We start from the raw sequence: 20,691 nt of genomic DNA on the forward strand, positions 1-20,691 counted from the left end.
TATGATGTTTAAAACTTAATTTTGCTTTGCTGCTAACAGAGCACAGTGGGCAAATGGGCAGCAGTAATACAATTATTAAGTCCATTTGACTGATGTTGCTTAATGCAGACATCTGCTAATTAAAGAGGCAAATTACAAATCTGAGCAACGCTGAGACTTGTTCTCCATAGCAACTGCTCCTGTATTGTCATAAAAATACATAAAACCAACCAACCAACTAACAAACAAACAAATAAACAAAAAAATATTGATAAATACTTCCTTTTAACAGTAAATTAATCAATCATAATCTGAAATACTGAAGCGAAAATAAAATTATGCATTCAAAATAGTACATTTACAGTACAATACAATAAAAATATCCATGTGAAATTAAATCATTTCACATAATCTTCATCATAAAGTACATGTAGCATTTGTATGACTTATTACATACTATACATCCGAGAGTCCTACTGTGCCTGTGATCATGTCAAAGAAGTCAAAGGGTCCTCAGAAAACTGTTCAGTTTTCTAAAGATCTCAATAAAGGGTCCTGTGAAACTTACTAAACATACCAACGATCATTCTTTTCTATTCAGATGCTTGTTTTTATAATCAGGTTTTCACATTTGGATTTCCACATTAATGATGACTGTGTCCTTTGTTGCATGGATTAGTCATCATAACTCCTCACCTGGATTATTAGACTACACTATCTGATCTGATATACGTGACACATTGTCTATGTTGTTAAATTGAGTTGACAGGGGGTTTCGGCTCTCTGTGTTTGTTCTGGTCCTTATTCTCTTTGTCCGATTTTGGCCTTGACAATAACAATGGCAAGAAAAGGCTGCTTTGAACTCCTCGCGGAACTTCCCTGGGAAAAGAGAGAGAGAAATCAAATCCACACAGGAAACCTTCAGTTTGAACATTTTACACACTTTGGATCAAAAAAAGCATTTTTTCAGTCCTCTAGTCATTATGACTTTCAGATTTATTAGTAACAAATGTTGAAGAAGATTTAGCTGACTGTATTCAGCATCATAAATACATAATGTTTTGTTGCTTTTCAGCACAGTACATTATGACTAATAGCTGAGATGTGTATGTCATGGATCATTTTCAGGGCCATGTGACAATTTTCATGTAAGAAATGTTTGTGACAAATGCAACATTGTCTCAGATTGATATTTGTGAATGCAGAACTAGAAGAAAGATTTACAGCAGTGAGTTTTATTGTTGTTGCCAAACTGTCCATCAGAGGGCAGTAATGGCCTCATAAAACTGGTCTAAAGGGATTAGACAGGTTACAAACTTACCACTGAGGAAATTGTAGATGATGGGATTTGCTGCACTGTTGGCATATATGAGCCAGTGTGAGAAAGTAAACCATGCATACACTGTCTCTCTGTCATTTGTCCTCTTGAAAGCCCCAAAGACTCTGCAGGTAAAAGTATGGCATGGTATCAGTATGAGATTCATTCACTTTGTGCATGATTTCAACATTACACAAGCAGTCAGTATAAAACACAAAAGTACCAAGGTGACTTCAGAATGAAAAATATTACAGTTTATCACAGTCTCTTATTTATCTCTCTCTATTTGAGTGGCTTATGGTCCTCACAGCAGCAGAGCATGAGAGATTACTACCTTTTCATGACATTGAGCACGCTGATGGGCAGGTAGCACAGAGCAAAAACAAAGAGCACCACCATCAGCATGCGAGCTGTCTTGCGCCGGGCTCGGACCTGTTTGATCTCAGCACAAACAGTGCTGGTCCTGACCCTAACAGACTCTCCCAGCCCCGGAGTCCGACCTGAGCACTTAATGGATCTCCACTTCTTCTGCAAAACTGATGTGCTTCCAGGAATCTGTTAAAAAAATATTTGCATACATCAGACAGTGTAAGCTTGCCAGAGGAAGATCAGTTTATTTATGTTTGAGTCTGGCATTTTAAGAGCTGATGTAAAAGGCTAGAATATTGTACATACCTGTTGACACCACAGCTTGTGGCATATCTGAATGTATGCCAGGACCATGAGACATAATGGTGCAAAGTATGTGACAATGAAGAAACAGATGTGATACACCTTGGGGTAGATGTCAGCTGTGGAAAGAACATAATCATCATTTCACACAAAGGGACATACAACAGGCAATTTGACTGAAAACTGCTGGAAATAAGGACAAAAAATGTTGTTTTTTTTAAGGAATAGTCATACATTGTAGCAAATGCTCTTCTATTCTACTATCAACTGTCCAATAAAAGCAAGTTCCAAAGACTAATAACAGAGATCACGTTTTCAGTCTCTGGAGAGTAGTTCCATGTAAGGCAGAGGCAAGCTTGTTGTGCAACATATCACTAACTCTTGACTTAATACTAAAGTTATTTACAATGTACAATACAGTACAAAGAGGTTGTGATATGTAGCACAACAAGCTAGTGAAGCACTGTAAACAGACCCATGTTCCCACACATTTGTTGTGGTGTCTGCCATACATGAAACTACTCTTCGGAGACTGAAAGTGTCAACACTGTTGTTAGTCTTTGGAGCTGTTTCTAAACAAATGAACATGCCCAGACTCTGTTGTTCCAGGCGAAGGAACATGTCACCCAGTGCAACAGTGTGACTCACTGACATGTTTTTAATCGTTTTTGGAGAATAAAGGAGGTCTACAGCAGGCTTTTGATTCACACACAATACTTGTAAGTCTGATCAGTTCATTGCTGATTTGTCTCTGCACATGTGATTTGTTGACAGTAAGAAAAATATAGAAAATATAACTCAACAAGAAAGTGAGTGTGTATTTCCCAAAATGTTGGACCTTTAATACAGTAAGCCTACAAAGAATATATATGCTATATCTGACATCGGAGACATTTCAATTGATAGTTATTTTTTTCATTGACTCTCATCTTCATGTGTCAATAAAAGTAAGCAATCAATGTTTCAAAGGTATAAAATTGATAGTCTGCCTGTAACTTAATGACGGTGAGTGGTTGAAAAGCTTTTTCTCTTTGCAAGGTTCTCCTCTTTTGAGGTCTTTGATCAAGGAGAAACCCTGACCTGTCTTTTTAAAAAGAAGCCCAGCAAATGTAACTGTAAGTTGTCCTTTTTGTCCTTTGGTTAGTCATCTGGTCTCAGTTTAACCCATGCATGTGGCAGTATACAAAATATTTTGTACAATGTTTTCATGTGTGTGAGTGGGATTGGTGAAAACTAACCTCCCCAATGTTCATCACACACTGTAAACAGGCTTGTCTTGTTTGTGAGTTCAGGCAGCAGGCTGCTGCACTCCATCACAATAGCCTGAGGGATCATGATGATGCACGACACAACCCAGATGACAACAATACTCTTGCGAGCCCTCTTGGCTGTGCTCTTGAACATCAGTGGGTGGCAGATAGCGTACCATCGGTCTTGGGCAATGCAACTCAGTGTTAGGACTGATACGGAAACGGAAATGGTCTGAAAAAAATAGAGAAAATAAACACCAGTTAGATAGAAACAATATTCTGGCAAAGGTATTTTCATTACTTTCACTACTAGTCAGAATCCAGAACATGGATCTGATAGCTTCTCATTTCATTCATGCTTGACAAATAGCACAGATGAAATGTTCTGCTGCCTTTTGAATTTTCAAAATGTGTTCTTGCTGAGGTTTTTTTCTTCCTCTTTTTAAATCTCTGAGACATTACATGGCTCTAAAGCAAGTCCTCAGCCAACAGTCTTTCTACTTAACTATAACCTCTTATATCAAGCAGTTTGAGCATCCTTTTATTTTGTCGAACACAAGCACAGGCTACAAAAGTAATTGCAGCAACCACAGACAATAGTTTCCACTTAAGTGTTTTAAAAGAAGGGTTACCAAGAATTAAATCCATGCATTGTTACTTAGAATATTAAATCACTTTGCTTTCTGTGGTAGAGATGAAGGATCTGAAATGCAACCTCCTTTTCATTTTGTGAAAAAAATAAGAACAAGCTCCATCAGACAAAACATATTCAGTATTAAATAGTCTGAAGTACATCCTTGATAAATTTTGCAGTATAACAGTAAATTATGTTTAAACTGGCCCTGACTAGTGGCATCAGCGTAAACAATGTGGTGGTGAATAAAGCACCATGATGGCTGATTTCATCCATTTCTAATTTCCAGGGTGAATCAGATTAGCAATCACTTGTATTCACCAAAACACAATGGGTGCAAACACTTTCAGAATAATAGGATTGAACCTCTTAATCCAGTGTATAAGAGCGATGGTCTAATGGTAATCAAATGATCCACCAGCACAGTAACGTCACAGATGAGTGAGTGCAGATTAGCAGGGTTCAGTTAGTCTGATAGTGCAAGGGGTCAACAACAATCTTCTTCCTCATCTCTTTGATGGAGTGCAATCTACTCTCACCTTTATCTGAATTACACACCTGCCTTGCCCTCAAGGAGACAATGGGGAAGGCCAGGCCGTACCAGATGAGGTGAGATTTCAACTATCGATTTGTGAAATTGGACCAACATTAGATGTGGCATGTTTATGCACTTCCTGTGTTGGAGATCCTCTCAAGCCATTTTCAGGGTGTTGCTAATTTTTGCAATTTTAGGTGGGAGATAAACCTGGGGGATAATTTCCTGTGGGAAAATGAATGCTCAGCTCCATCACTTTGAAATGTTTAGCTTAAGGATGCCAGTAGTACACTAAATCACCTTTGCTGACTCATTTTGTTGATTTGCCCTGTAGGCAGAGGGGACAAATCCCCACATAATTGTCTTCTGCCTGACAGAAATTCAATAGTATATTTACAGCTATGCTCAGCTTTGTATGATAACCTTGAAATATTCCGGGATGATGATGTTAAATGCTGATTACGATGAATGTGATACAGACAGAAACCACAGGGAAACCTGTCTTGTTCACATCATATACAGTACAGAGTGGATCACCTGGTAGGCGAACTGCAGGGCGTCAGTAACAATTTTAAGATAGGACAATCAAGACACTTCATTGCATCTTTATATTGTCAACAAATCCCATGAAAAGACCAAAATCAACAATGAATTGATCCTACTGAGAATTGTCTGTGTAGCAAAAGCCTGATATATCATATTTCTCAGTGTCACCTCACCTATTAAAACACATCAATGCCACACAATAGCACTCATTAAAATATGGGCACTGTCATTTATTTTGAGCCAATCCCACATACACAGTCCTGCTGGAGTAAATACTCACCAACAAATATGTATTAATCCACAGCTGAAAATAGTCCCATACAACTGCACTATTTACTCCTGTTTGAATAAGGTTTGAAATAACGACATGAAGTTATTAAGCCTTTAAAAAAATGAAATTATGTTGTAATTGTCTGTTTTTAATGGGCTTGGGGCTAATTGCCACAGACAGGGCAGCAAAGCGGAAAGTATAAAGAGACAGACCAAACCATTGTTGGTTTTGGTATTTTCATGGAGTTTATTGACAATAGGACAAATCTAGGATGTCAGGCATTACTGTATGCAACTGAAATTGGTTACAGGTTTTTGTGGATAGCAGGGTTTGCTGGCAGATGGTAATTTTCTCCCACAAAAGAGAAGGATGCCACATTGGGAAAGAATGTCAGTTTAAGGACATTTCTTTCCAGTTCCCACAAACGACACTTATTTGAAGGCCTGATTATAGCTTCAATAACATTTCATCAAATGTTTGTTGCAACAACTTCCTTAAACTACTGTCAAGAAGATGTGACTTTTTTAACTGCAATTGCAAAAATGAAAAGATGCTGCACTTCATTCAAGTATTAATAAGACACCTTTTTGTAATATTGCACCTGTTTAAAAAAAAATCCCTAACCTTTTTTTCCATAAGTGTAGCCGAGGGTACTTTTATCTGACATTAAAATACCATTATTACTGAATTTCTTGGCTACCACTAGTTTCTTATAAATTCTGTTCAGAGCGAATATGTTTTGGTTAGTATTTACATCTTCAATTCATTATAAACAATATATTTTGCCATATAGGTTAGCTTGTTTGCAGCATACTGGGTGAGCCTCATGGATGTAGTGTAAATAGAGTACAACGTACCTTGTTTAGTTTTATTATATGTGATTGGTTGTTTATGAGTCATGTCTTGTTCCCTGTATTGTGATTGGCTGAGGGGCGGGAGCTAGCAAGTATGTGGTGAGTCAGGAAAAAACACGGAGAGAGCGAGAACAGTTACAAGAAAGCGAAGCAGAGAAAAACACGAGAAGAGATGTAATTACAAGAGTAACGTTCCAAAGTATGTTTGTAAGTTATAGTGCTGTAGAAATTAGTACAAAAGACTGTAAACCAGCGAACATCGTATGTGTGTACTGTGAGTAGTGAAGTAAAACGTCGACACATTAGCCGATGTTGTGAGTTAGCCTTTGCAGCTAGTTAGCCTAGCTAGCTGCCTACAAGGGACTCCTCTGAACTGCCCATAAAGTGATTGGACTATTCGGCTAGTGCTTTGAACTGCTTAAAAAGTGATTGAATTGCTCAGATAGTGCTTTTAACTGCTCCAAAAGCGCTGGGACAGCCCGGATAGCGCTCCAGGTGACCAGGATAAAGCCTGGTAGCCCCTCTGGCGACGAGGGAGACAGAGGACTCCATCTGTCAGGCCGCTCCTGTCCGCCTCGGCTCGCCACGGTCAGCCACCTTCCCGCCAGTTTATTCCACCATGCTTGATTGTGTAACATCAGGACTCGGAGACTAACGCTGCTATTGTGAGTACTGGGCTTTATTTTCTGCTCGTTAAGAGTGAAACGGCTTCATCTGTTTTTGGCCATCACGTTCCCCAGTATCGTCCGGGCCTGCAACGGGGGTTTGTTTTATTTAATTTCCAGTAATTTTTGGGTTGCCGGCTTGTGTGAGTGTGAGGGTGAGAGTGTGTGTGGGCCCACAAGGTTAAGTGCCAGTTAAAGGGTACCATAAGAATTAATTCAAGTCAATTTTTTCTACCTTTGGCATTGCATTATGGTATTTAGAGATAGGCAAAAAGTACATTAAGAGATACAATACTATAACTCAAGAAGGTTAAAGGGACACATATAAAATTTATTTGTGTGAGTATAAACTGTTTATTTTTGTGAAGGGTCAATAGACTGCTACCTCCTTGGGTTACTGTTATTTTAGTGTGTGTATTATTTTCATTTGAAATGTCTATTTTCCACTTTAGTTAATACATTTTGAGTTAATTTATGGGGACATAGTGTTCTTTGATTCTTGTTAAATATAAACATAACTAAGAAAGCCACAAAAGTAAGGGAAGAAGTAGTTATTAATGATTAATATTAAAATACACTCTAAAAGACAGGAATAAGGGCTTAACTAAATCAAATTAGGGAATTAAGTTTACGAACACAGGGCAATACCTATAGGAAAAGGTACAGAAATCGCTACATAAGAAATGAATACATGAAGAAAATAAATTTGTTCAAATTCCAATTTTGAGATTGAAAGTACATTCCTGACCTTGGAAACAGAAGTTGACAAAACAATCTCATAGATATAATGTGTATATATAGTATATAGGCCCTTTTTCAAAAATTATGAGTTCTTTGTGGCTTTAGTTGCACCCTACAGATAACTCATTAAAGGCATTACAGACCTTCAATACTAGCTAAGGTAGCAGCTGTATGCTTTCATTTAGGGTTTCCAATATACAGTATCTTTTTCTTGTGCTGCTTTAAGCCAATCTCTCTTGCAACTAAAAACCGAGGACTCAGTTTGTGTTGCTGCTGTTTCAGTAACTTCTTGTTCATTCATAACACAGTTTCCACAAACATAATCCTTTTCAGGCATCAGTCATGTCATTGGATTTACAACATACTGTATTGCAGATGCATACACAGTAATATTACAGAGGCACCATTTTGGTTCTTTGGGGATGATCCCTCCTGAGGCCTGTGGCAAAATGCTACACACTATACAGGGAGCATTGAAGTAATACCCAAGTGGGAATTAATTTGGTAGAAAAAGATCTTGTTGGATTTACAAAAGCAAAGGGAAGTAGCTCTTAGAAATACTGTCGCAGCAGCAATTACAATACAGCAGCAACTACACTGCTGAATCACTGCCATGAGGTGTGATGTGTGTGGTGAGCTAGGGGTCAGCACGGCAGAACAATTCACATATTTTTTTGTTCATGTCTGGATTGACTAATTCACGAATTTACAGGAATCTCTTGGTTTAACACCACATCCACACAGAACTTGCCTTGTGCATCACAGTTATTCAGGACCACACTTTGTGCCATGGTGGAGATGAAATTCACTTTGATATGTGCATAGAATATAGTTGGATTGGTTTAGTGTGCAGGATATAGGATTTGTACAGATTTTGGTTCACTCTCTCAATACTGCTGTCCATGTGGCCGACAGTGTGTTATCAAAAAAGGGATGATTTTCCTTTGACAGATGTATTCGCATGGTGGGGATGATGCTGCAATAGAATTTTGAAAATGGAGAAAGCAAAAGACTTGCCTAAGGCATTACACCACCATGGGATAACATAAAAGGTCTCACATTGTGCCCATCTCATGGGATATGAAATACATATTTTTTATATTCATCAATACAGAGTGAAGAAAATGTAAAAATAATAGAAACACAGGTCTTGGTCTGTATTAAAAAAGCTTTTAAGAGTGAAGTAGTTTGGATCAAATCAAGATTTCTAATATCCTGTATGAAACACAGATGTCAGAGTTGATCTCTTACCTGCAGATAAGGCACAACTTTGCAAAGAGTTTTTCCAAAGAACCACGTCTCTGTGATGTCTACCACAAGACTCGCAGGCAGGCAGATGATGGTGACCAAGACATCAGCAAAGGAGAGATTCACTATGAAGTAGTTGGTCACAGTACGCATGTGGCGGTTTTTCCACACTGCAAAACAAACTGAAAAAAAAGATGCACAATATACAATATTTATCACATTAGCTGCAGGGTATTTAATGTTAATCACTGCTGTCTTGAAGGCATATTGTCAATCACAGTGTTTGAATCAAAATTTAATAATTATTAATTTAATTATTGAAGGAACATTACTGATTACTGTGTTTGTAGTGTCAAAGTTAGATAAGGCAATTTTTCCACACTCATTGACAACATCACATATATTCTGTCTGTTGCTAATTACATTTTCTATGGTCAGATAATAAACAACTGAACAGAGATAAATGTTAACAGTTTCCCTGTTTCATAGTAGTTATACTAACTGAGAATGTGCTCATTCAAACTGGGAAAGTGAAGAAATTTGACTGAATTTGGAAAATTCTGGTTCATTAAGACTTTGGTCTTATTTTCACAGTTTTGCCGATAATATCTACTTGTTATGATAATATTGTATATGCCAAAGTAATTGCTGATCTGGAACATACATTACAAGAACAACTTACTGCGAGGATTAGTACATAATGTATAGTCTTAGTATGGAGTTGGGAAACAGATGTTGCCTCTGGAATTATGCATAAACTTGCATTCCCACATGGCCTCACTTGTTATGCAATATGAATGAACAATATGACAGAGAGAATTTAGGATGGTGGGTATGTAAAGTATGCCCACTCTCAGCAATATGTATGCTTATGTATGTGTAGTAGCAGAGATGCAATTTCAACCATGAAAGATACACTAAGTGGTGAAAATGATGAAGTGCGTGTTCAGATCACACAGCCATAGTCAAGAGGTTTCATTGAAATTGACTTATTAGTGGAGTAAATCGTGTGGCTCAGAATTAGAATTTAAGCTAGCTTGTGAAAAATGATGCACTCTCTAGAGAGCACTCATAACTAATACATTGCTAATTACTTTTTCAATTTACATTCCAGCCAAGTTTTTAACTACAAATCAAGTTTTTGTCCCAACTTTTGACTCGTCCTTATTTTTAAATAAACACTGGGTTAGAAATGTCTACAAAACACATTTCTCATATGTGCACGACCACCTGCCTCCTGATTTATTTCTAACAGAGTAAATGATGAACTGAACCAGGTGCAGGTGCAGGCAAAGAACTGCTCCTCTGAGGATTACTCTCCCTCTTGCATGTGTTGTAATTTTTACTTTCAGACATGTTTTTAGCAGATAAAAATAAAGTATTTGACTGTAGGTGGTTTGGATATAGATAGTTAATGTTCACTGAAGAAGCATCTCCTGACACCGGTGTGATTGAGAACCACCAGTAGACAGGCAGTCTGAGGGTTTAAATAAGGCAGAGGACAGAGACCAGAGTAGGTCTCAGGTGTTCCAGTGTACAAGACAGAGACAAGAGAAGGACACCCGATAGCCCTCCTTTACTTAAATTTTTCTCTGCCACTATTGTGCCTGTATGCTGCATGACAAATATACTTCAGATAATATAACACTCTCCCCACATCTTATAGCCTATCCTAAAGACCCTGCACACGTACGCAACTGTCTCCAGGGTCTAGGCTCCATTTATCTGTGTTGACATGACATTTATGTTGCAGCAACGAAAAGGAAGACCTTCTTCTGTGTAGTGCAGGCGGCACATGAGGCAGCAGGTACGACGTTGAATCTCAGCCGGTAATCGAGATGCTGTGATAAGCTTTAATTTCATTGTTTTACAGTTTTAAATGAACCTTTGTTCAATAAATGCTAATCTTCTCCATCACTCCTGTTATCTAACACTGTCAAAGTCCTTACATTCTCAATTCTCAAGCCAATCAGTCCTTGGATGCCAGAGATGTTTAATGATAATGATTTAATTACAATTATATTTAATTACTGTCATTCTGTCCTTCCACCTCCCCATAACCACCGCAACACAATGACCTGCAGGATGTCCAGAGAGATTCAACGGAGACTTTCCATCGACTAGTTGCTGGCTTTACTGCACCAGCGTCTAGACTCCAGGGGATCCTGTCCTACCTCCTATCTTCACATAGATCTATGCTTAATGAGCATTTTTCACATCATTAGAATCTTATCACCAAGTCTTTTTTCTGCTGCTAACCTAAATATTGTCATACACTTTCTATTGAGCTCGATTGACCTTACTGAAGTGTTGGCAGAGACAGAACAGCACATTTCCAATTATATTCAGCCATGTGTTTAATAGTGCTGATTTTTTACAATGCTGTGGGACACGTGGTATTTTGTTTACTTGCAACACAAGCCATTGATTCAAGTCTGCGTAAGGAGCTTGTGCTGTTTTGTGTGCCTATTTGAAATGAAGTGGAAAGCGTGCCCATCTGAATCAAACTGGCACTGTGCCAGTTGGGTTTTAGAGCGCTGCTGTCAATTAGACCTCTGCTCTTGTTGTGCTCAAGTTGTGAACACATTGACATATCATCACCCTTCAAGCTGATATGATGAACTTGTTATTAAACAGTTGCCTATTTACACATTCAGCAGTTATGGAGCAACATTATTATTCATTTGGAGTCGTATGTCTGTTCACATGATAAATGTACTGTAAGTCCAATATTCACTCTCTTTTAGCTCTGTTTTTGGTCTTTACCAACTTTTAAGGGACATATCTGGCTCTTTAGTTGACAAATGCTCCACAATTATCTGTTTGCTGTTTAGTGCTGAGCAGGTAGTGTAGTATACAACACTATGAGAGCAGTGAGATTGAACCAAAACAGTTAAGTTGCAGCCGGACAGCTTAACAATGAGCTGAAGTGGGCTATGAAACTCCATAAAGCTGCAGAGTCAGATGATAATTCTCTGTAGGTTCATCATTGTTTTGGAATTTTCCATCTTTAGAGGTTACAAATTGGGTTACATTGGGTCAAGCTTGGCTTTGAGGTCACACTGTAATTCTTAATTGGAGATTAAGATATCTTCTCCTCGTCTGTGACATCTTGGGGAAGGCAGATACCTCTCTGATAGAGGGTATATCAGCATTTCCATGGTTACCAAGGTCAGAGGAGGCTTCCCTAAACAACACAGATAGGTGGATGACACAGTCAGACGCTCAAACCAAAACTGCTGAAATTACATGCAACGTTACTTGAACGGTCGTGGGTGAAGTGCAGTCCCTTGTTTAGAAACTAGTGAACCAATCAGACTAATTCTTCATATTGTAGGCTGATAAAGACTAGGACTCAGACCTTCAGAGGGCAGAACAGAAAGAGACAGCATCTGACCAAAACACTCTGGTGTTTACTGTTTTTGGTTCTCCACTTGGCTAAGTGCTTTTTACATTTACACATACATTTTCAGCATTAAGACATCAAAAGTCTTGTGTGCGCCTTTCTCCACAACAGACCATCATTCAAAATATCCACAACAATCACTACAACCTTCACATTGCAAACTGTCATTTAATACATTTTTTATTATAAATTATGTTATAGTGCACTCAGAGTCTACTGAGGTGAGACAAAGAGCAGGTGGGACAGAAAATTGCATGTGTAGGCTTGTAGGCATAAACTGCGAGAGCTAGCCTGGTTAGCAGGCTACTAGTATAGCACAAGCTGTATTATACAGCTTCTATTCAAATGCTTAAAGATCCCCACTAGACATATTTATTATATTTATAAAATTCTCTACTTTGAATAATAATGCATGTCTAATATGTTTTTTCTACAACAAAGTTCAATTACTTAAAATTCTTAAAATCACATCTCATTCTCCATAAAAAAAAAATCCATCTCAAAAGTTTAGCTGCTGTACACAAGATGTCTACTACGTCACTAAAATTCAGTTCAGTTTATGTGCACTGGAGGATTGAAGTTTCCACATTACACTTGTGTAGATTGAATACTGGACCACGATTGGCTCCAAACTAGTTGTGATGTCACAAATCATGCTCGTAGGTACACACCTTACACTCAGATTTTCTGTGAGCACAGAGAAACTTTCCACTTTCAGAAAATGAATGTGAAAACACATTTTTGAGTGGAGGGGGGCTTTAAAGATGTTTTAAGACATAAAAATACTGTCATGTGTCTGTTATGGTTTAAAATTGTATCTACTTCTACCTCACTGAAAAATTTGGAACATATGAATATGCAAATATTTTTTGTGGTTCTTTAGTTTGCTCCTCTGGATTTACTAGTGTTGACTGACTGCTGTCAGATTTAATCGGTTTCCTACTTTTTTCCTCAAGCCTTGAAGCACAGTAGGGTGATATTGTCTTATATTGATATTGTCACTTTAAAACGCAGGTGTGATAGACATGCAGTGGATTATGTAAGAAAGATGAACAGTCTAGACTCTGAATGTAACTACACACAACATCAAAGACATGAAAGACATGATACAGTCAAGTGAAATGATCTGGTTTTGCATATTTTATAAGCACTCTAAGTCTGAGAATGTTTTACAATGCACAATATTAATCATGTCTTAAACACAACTTGTCTGACTTGTTTGAATTAATTAGGCTATTTGATCATTTGAAAACAACCAGTCCAATCCATGAATGCTGTTCAACATTGTGAGTCATGTCACTGATCCTCCCCTGGGCCTGATTTCAGATGAGAAGTGCAACGAGTTTCTTTCCTTCTTTACTCAGATCTCAATTAGAAGTTGCATATTTCTCCCCCAGATTCCCCTGTCTCTGTTGAAAAACCCTGTGCAGTTTCCCTCTGCTCATTTTCAACACGGACTGATATGGTAAAGAAAGTGAAACCTTCAACTTGTCCTTTAGATATTCTTCCTATAAAATTTCTAAAGGAAGTTTTAAGCACAGTAAGCCCCTCTATTCTGCAAATTCGAACCTGCTCTCTGTCAACAGGTTCCGTTCCTGATTTTTTTTTTTAAAGCTGCTCTTGTCCAACCACTTTTAAAAAAGCTGTCTCTTGATTCCTCTGATCTTAACAATTTTGACTTGTGACGACCTCTCCGCTCCATTAGATGTTCCTGTGTTCTTTTGGTTCGTTTTGCTGGTTTTTCTTTGTTTTGCAGGATCTGGGGCAGGGCGGAGGGTCATCATCTGCTTCATGAGTCACACCAGGCCCAGGTGTGGTTTCTTGTATATATTCCACGGAGCTTGCTCTCCTCTCTTCCTCTCCCACCGCAGTCCGGCTGTTTTGCTTTTGTTTACTGACACACATACACACAACCATACATGCTTACACCACTGATTAGTGACTTCCACGTTTCTTCTGTTTTTCATTCATTATTTGTAAATAAATATGCTTGTCCACAGTAGTAAATTCGCCTGGTTTCCCTTTTTTGCTGCAGCTGAGGAGCTGGGCTGTGACAGACTAATTTCTAAGTTCCCATTTTAAGGTTTTAGAAAAGGTAGTAGCAGATCAACTACAAGCCTTTATTCATGAAAACTTTTTTTTTTTTTTTTTTTTTTTTTTAGAAAAAAACATAGTATTGAAACTGCTCTTCATAAGGTCATAAATGGCTTTTTGCTGTCAGCTGATGTTGGCCATCAATCCATTCTTGTTCTGGGTCAAAGCGCAACCTTCAAAACCACTGACCATGATATCCTTTTGGACCGTCTTGAAACCTGGGTGGGTATCAGTGGCACTGCTATGCAGTGGTTCAGGTACTACATAAAAGACAAGCATTTCTTTGTTGGTGTCACTGACTACAGGTCAGCTGCAATAGTTGTGCACTGTGGGGTGCCCCAAAGTTCGGTGCTTGGTCCAATCCTCTTTTCCATTTACATTTAAGCCATAAGTAGGCATATCAGTTTCCATTTTTACGCAGACGATACTCGGATCTATCTAAGCCATGAGTCTGCAAACTATCAGAACACTGTCAATCTGCAGAACTGCCTTCATAATGTCCATAAGTGGATAACACAAAATTTCTTGCAGCTAAATGCTGATAAGACAGAAATATTGATCATAGGACAAGATAGTGCATACCAAAATATCAACCTCAGCTTAGACAGATATGTTATATTGATGGTTCAATCTGATACTGTTATCCACACCTTCATTACCAGTCAATTGGACTACTGTAAGTCCTTGCTCTCTGGCATCAGTAAAAAAAATCCCTCACCTGCCTCCAGATCATCCAAAACTCTTCCAGGATTCTAAGTGGGACAAGGAAACATGATCACATTTCACTGATCCTGGCTTCCCTACACTGGCTCTTCCAATCGATTTCAAAATTTTATTGATTACTTACAAAGCCCAGAGAGGCCTTACCCCAAGTTATCAGACCTCTCATTGCCCTATGTCCCTTCCTGTTCTCTTTGTATTTTATAATGTGTTCCATTTTTATTGTAAAACACTTTCTGTGTTTTGAAAAGCGCTATATAAATAAAGTTTATTATTATTATTATTATTATTATTATTATTATTATTATTATTATTACTGTTTTTCATCCTTGCTTGGATTATTATAATGTCATCAGTGACATTAAGATTTATAATTCATATATCAATACTTTGTCAAACACAGGTGTGACTAAAAGTTGCTTTCCATTTATGTGTGCCAATGCACCATTATTGCTGGTTTACTGGGATGACTGAGGCAAACATAAATGTTTTTTCCTGCTTTCTCCTTTTATGATTTTTGTTTTAATGGGTAATTTGACATCTTGCCAAGGGATGAGATATGAAAACTAACCTTTTGGCTAATACTGGCACATTTACAGTGTTCTTCTTCATTGTGCATTGTCCCTGTAAAACTATACATAAAAATGAGCCATCATTAATATTATTCGTTACATCTACTGTAATGTCTGCAATGACATCAATGCCCTGCATCCCACAGCTTATTACACTTTGCACTATACACCTGCTATTACATGATCAATCTAGATCATGTGTCAGCCCTTAAATGTAGCCAGCTATCATGCTTCCTAACAATGTGCTCATGTGGACAAAAGATATGAGGAGAAGTCAGGCATTTTAGTCAGAAACCTGCATCAAGGAATTGATCATTTGTAGCAAAAGGCTACACAGTCTTAGATTTGCTGTTCTCAAAAAATCTGCAACAAGGATTCTACTGGAGAATTATTCCCCCTTTAACAAACACACCTGTGGCACTCTTGGATATGGGGTGTATGTATTATATTAACCAATAATTATATAATCATGTCTAATCACATGTGCTACTTTCAACCTCTATAAACCTTTTACTGTCCTGGAATGCAGAGTTTCAAATATGAATACAGAAATATGAATACTATTGTGTCGTATTTTCTTTATTTCAGAAATTATTTAATTTTTTAAAATCTAATTATATTTGACAAAATGCAAAATTAATTTTGTTGTTTGGAGATGTGCCAAAGCACTTTTGGGCATTTTGCAGCCAGGCAGCAAACCTGGCCATGAAATTAATTAAAAGTGCAACAAAACAGCGGGTGACTGTTAATTGTTGGGGCCATATGGCCCAAAAGCGTAGAGTAGAAAGATGAGCAAAACATGAATAAAGGGGTTTGAGTAATTTTAGAAAGGTGTATGGACATGTCTACTGCAAGTACTGCACCCCCCCCCCCCCCCCCCCACCAGGAAAGGCAAGTCACAAAGATACCAAACTAGTTCAGACAAGGAAGTAACCTCAGTGCTCTCAAGAATAATGCCCATTCGCCAGTGCGAAGCTGCCCTCTGCACCATGTACTGACACCAAAATAGAGCTCTACATTTTCATTAAATCAACACCAAAAGCGTCAACACAATAGGAGGACCTCTGGCTGGTGGAGGGAGCTGCAAGTCATAGTATGAAGTGTTATTAACTATAATGGTTGCTCTGTACACCTCTATGAATATGTCTGAACATTACCAGTCAGCTGGTATCCAAACAGCTGATGAATGAGTGAGTGATTGTTAGTGATTAGTGATAGTGATTATTGTTAAGCATTATGAAGCATTTTCATGTCAACCAGCTAACGCAAGCAGGACTTCAGTAACTTCAGTGAACTAATTATATTCCTCATTCACACCCAGCTACAAATGAATGCCACTCCATTATGCATAATAGACAGTGCACTCTGACATCATTTTATATTTGATACCAACCAACTCCTCACCCCTGTAAAGTGGCCAAACTTAATATTGCAGCTGGGAATGAGGAGAGGTGCAATACCTGAATTTGGACATTGAAATATGGCCAGAAATGGGGTTTGATGACATACATGTGTAACTTGAGATCAGCAAAGTAATGAATAGATTAATTCCCCTGGCAACAATAAAACTTTCTGGTATGTGTCTCTGGCCTTCAGAATAATAGCATACAAACAAAACTACAGATGAATAATTGGCCAACAAACAACGACTACAGTAATATATACTGATATACTATAATATATTACCAATATATCAGAACAGTGTTCAAACTCACCTTTGATTTTTAATTAAAAAAATATTATGTCAAAACAGTTTTTTTGAAAAAAAAAAGTTTTTAATAAGTTAACATTTGTGGAGATGACACTTTTATTCTGAATGTTTTGGACTTAATCTCTGAAACTGAATACCGGCACAAAGCCTGAAGGCATAAAGCTTGGTCAAAATCATGAGGACTTCAAAGGACATTGTGGTTGCCTGTAGACAGGTTTGTAAAAGTTTGCTTTAATTACATGTTTTATTCATGCTGGGTTAGTTAAGGTTACACAGATCATTGGAAAGAATCGCCTCATGTTTCTTCCCCTGCTTTAGCCTGCAGCAGTCTATCACAACTTCTTCCAGAATTCTTCCTGAGGCTGTTTGTGCAGTCGACTCCAAAACCACTCTTTTCCATTTTTCAAATCACATTTATGCCTTCTATAAGAGCTAAATGAAGACTTAACTTTATTGATAAGTGTTTACATATGTGTAACCTGTAGGTGGCAGTATAACATCTGGATATAGCATGTTGATACAGGAAGTACCGGCAGGCTGAGAGAGCGTGGCAATAAAGTAGCTAGCCTAGCTAGCATGAAATTCCAAACTTTATATGTTTTTATCCGTTTGAAATAAGAAACAATACAGTGTAGTCAAGGAAAGTGTTGTTTTCTGTATAAGAACTCCAAAACATTTTTTGGTTGGAGCCTCAAGTGGATATCTGAGTTTCTATTTATGAAAACATTACCAACAATTGCTGTCACTGCTGCCAAAGGCTGAAACCGGGCTGAGGTCTGGGATAAAAAAAACACCTTGTCTTTTTTGTCTTTACCTCCAACATAACAGCGGCAGATGGAGGAGCTGATTGATCTCAATGACTAGTCTTTGTCCTGCCTGATGACCTCTTTAATCAAATGTCTCTCAAAGTTAAGCCCTGCTCCGGCGTCCTATTTCAAAACATATCAAACCACTGTGGAAAATTACAACCTCTAAGCCATTTCATGAGTGGTAGAACAAGAAGAGCAAAGAGTGCGCACACCAGTGGTAATTTCATTGACAAATAATTTTTGTCATAGTTTTTGTCAATGATTTCACTGATTAAAATGAGACAATAACTAAATAAAACTAATTTACTAATTTACAAAAGCTATGACAAAATCTACTGACACTTTCGTTAACTAATAAAAACGAGACGGAAATGTGAGGGAGAAACGAGTTGGGAAGACATCAAACATATGGATAAATTTCACATTTAATGTCAAGGAAAACAAGACCCTTTGTAAACTACTTGAATTTGAAGCGACTTTTGCAGACAGGTCATCTCAAAATTCATGCAAAGGTAAGCACACTTAAATGTTTTTTTTTTCTTCAAGCTAACATTATTCTATCAGCTAACCTGAGCTGGTGTGTTTTCCTTGAACTTGTAGCCTAATAGAAATGACCCCAATAAGTGTAAAGTTTCACTGTCCTCAAATTGAAACAAATATTTAACACACAGAATTCACGTCTGAAGAAATGTTTACATTGATCTTTCAGTACCACACTAAAGTGTCAAAAAAATTTAATGTTAAACTTAATGTTCATGTTAATGTTACTGTTACTCAATGACATATGACAGGAGAAACGAGCAGAAATGTAGTATAGAGACGAAGCTGTGTGTGAATGTGTATGAGTTGGAAAGGGGAGGGGAGTGGGTGAGATAGAGAGAAAAATCAGAACTTAATTTTTTTCTCCACTTATTCAACCTCACAGATACAGAAGACCTCTTATGACAAGGATGGGCCATTGAGTGGAAATAAAGCTGGTGCATCCCAGCAGAACATTTTAACAGCTTTTAAGTGCTTCTAGGTACAAAAGTGACACTAAAGAACTTTTATTTATTTATTCTTTTATTGTGACTTGATTTTATTTGTATTTGATTTTAAGATAAATAAGGACATGTTTCATAACACAAAAGTTTAACATGTGTCTGTATTGCACATTAAGAACCTAATACTATTCCTTAATAACAGGTAAATAGATGTTTTCTCCAGGAGTCTATAATGAGTTTGTAGCGCAATCTGTTTGTATACAGAAAATTAATTGAAAATGGTAGAGAAATGTTTAAATGATGCTTAACACTTTAACTAAACCGATTTTAATCGACTAAATCTAGTCAACTAAAATCTTATGATATTTAGAAAACTAAAACCAGACTAAAACTAAAACAATTCAGATGACTAAAATATGACCAAAACTAAATGGCATTTTCGTCAAAAGATTATGACCAAAATTAAATCAAAATTTGCTGTTATAATTAACACGAGTGCATGCCCCAAAACCTTTTACAGGAACTACATCAAAAATTTGAGCTCACTTATATCTGACTTTGTCAAAACTTTTTTTATTTGACAAAGCCTTACAAGGATCTCTGTGAGATCAAAATATTGTTATCACAAGTTATTGGTGTAATGTTTGTCTGATTCCTGTCTTTCAATCCAGGGCCATCATTTTCAGGCTCTTGGGAATTTTGACTTATATCTTACCAAATCTCAGTGTAAACAAACTCTGAGGCTGTCCTGTATTACCCAAAGGATCTGTCCACACTGCAGCTGACCTTTTCCTAGTCTTGTTTTTCTAAAGAACAGACAATTCATATTATTTAGAAATAAAAAATCTTCCACTCTTGCTATCTCTAGCTGGCTTGATGCATCTCATGAGGACATGGATAATTAGATAAACAGTTAAACATGTTGATTGTGTAAATTTCTGAATAATTTTCAATTAAAATGCCATTAAAGAGGACTTATTATGCTTTTTTTGGTTTTCTGTTATTTACATAGGCATCTGAGCAATGGAGCACGTGGAGCAAATGCATCCCCATTGTTCATTTAGGGAGATCAAAGTTAGGTTTTGTCTTTTTAAAAACTTATCACAGTCCCCACAATCAGGTGATTATATTTAAGTAGCCTTTGGCAATGATCATTTTACTATTTTCAACAACTGACAAAAACAAGTCATAAACAAATCACACATTTTTGGAACACCCTTTGAGTTGATTCAGCCAAACCTGTTGCTGATTGTTTGCCACAGCATGTTTTGGCTTTCAATCACGGTCTGTCAATCCACACAGGAGTCCACACAGGAGTCCACACTGTTTACAAAGGTGAGAAACATGCCATTTAGCTTAATGGCAATCATTGACTGAAAATAGAACATAGGAAAAGAAAAGGCTGGTGTATGTTGGATGAACCTGCCAAACTTTAAATTAGCTAAAAGTAGGACTGTACTGTCGCTGACATGCCAAACCAATGTGCAAGTCAATGTTAGATAACCTACCTAATGTTAGCTCTCTGATCGGACAAGATTCAGCTGTTGAGATGGGACATTCACGAAGAAGCCAAATCAAATTCAGCTCTTTTAAATGTAACGTGGCTATTAACAAGGCTGCCAACTCTAACGCATTGACTGTGAGACGCATGCAATTGACACCTTTCACACATTCTCACACCAC

At 37.5% G+C, this 20,691-nt stretch overlaps 1 protein-coding gene and 1 long non-coding RNA gene across 3 annotated transcripts in view; one reads left to right on the forward strand and one right to left on the reverse strand.

Moving 5' to 3' along the window:
• Positions 1–263: 263 nt before the first annotated feature.
• Positions 264–20,691, reverse strand: part of hcrtr2 (hypocretin (orexin) receptor 2) — a 28,170-nt gene continuing 7,742 nt past the window's right edge. Inside the window, exons 2-7 of the mRNA XM_044373582.1 lie at positions 8,717–8,895; positions 3,208–3,451; positions 1,973–2,088; positions 1,632–1,852; positions 1,301–1,422; positions 264–858 (exon numbers count right to left, since the gene is read on the reverse strand). Coding sequence (XP_044229517.1) covers positions 689–858; positions 1,301–1,422; positions 1,632–1,852; positions 1,973–2,088; positions 3,208–3,451; positions 8,717–8,895 — 1,052 coding nt within the window. The 3' untranslated portion in view covers positions 264–688. The remainder of the gene's footprint in view (positions 859–1,300; positions 1,423–1,631; positions 1,853–1,972; positions 2,089–3,207; positions 3,452–8,716; positions 8,896–20,691) is intronic.
• On the forward strand, positions 6,174–11,365 carry LOC122997450. 2 transcript variants are annotated; one of them, XR_006407214.1, is made up of 3 exons: positions 6,174–6,724; positions 10,467–10,520; positions 10,798–11,365. It is a non-coding gene; the product is annotated as an uncharacterized LOC122997450 (long non-coding RNA). The 2 variants fall into 2 exon arrangements; XR_006407213.1 differs by having other exon boundaries at positions 10,467–11,365.

This window comes from Thunnus albacares, chromosome 14 (assembly GCF_914725855.1).
Source record: "Thunnus albacares chromosome 14, fThuAlb1.1, whole genome shotgun sequence".
In the NCBI taxonomy this organism is placed as follows: domain Eukaryota; kingdom Metazoa; phylum Chordata; class Actinopteri; order Scombriformes; family Scombridae; genus Thunnus; species Thunnus albacares.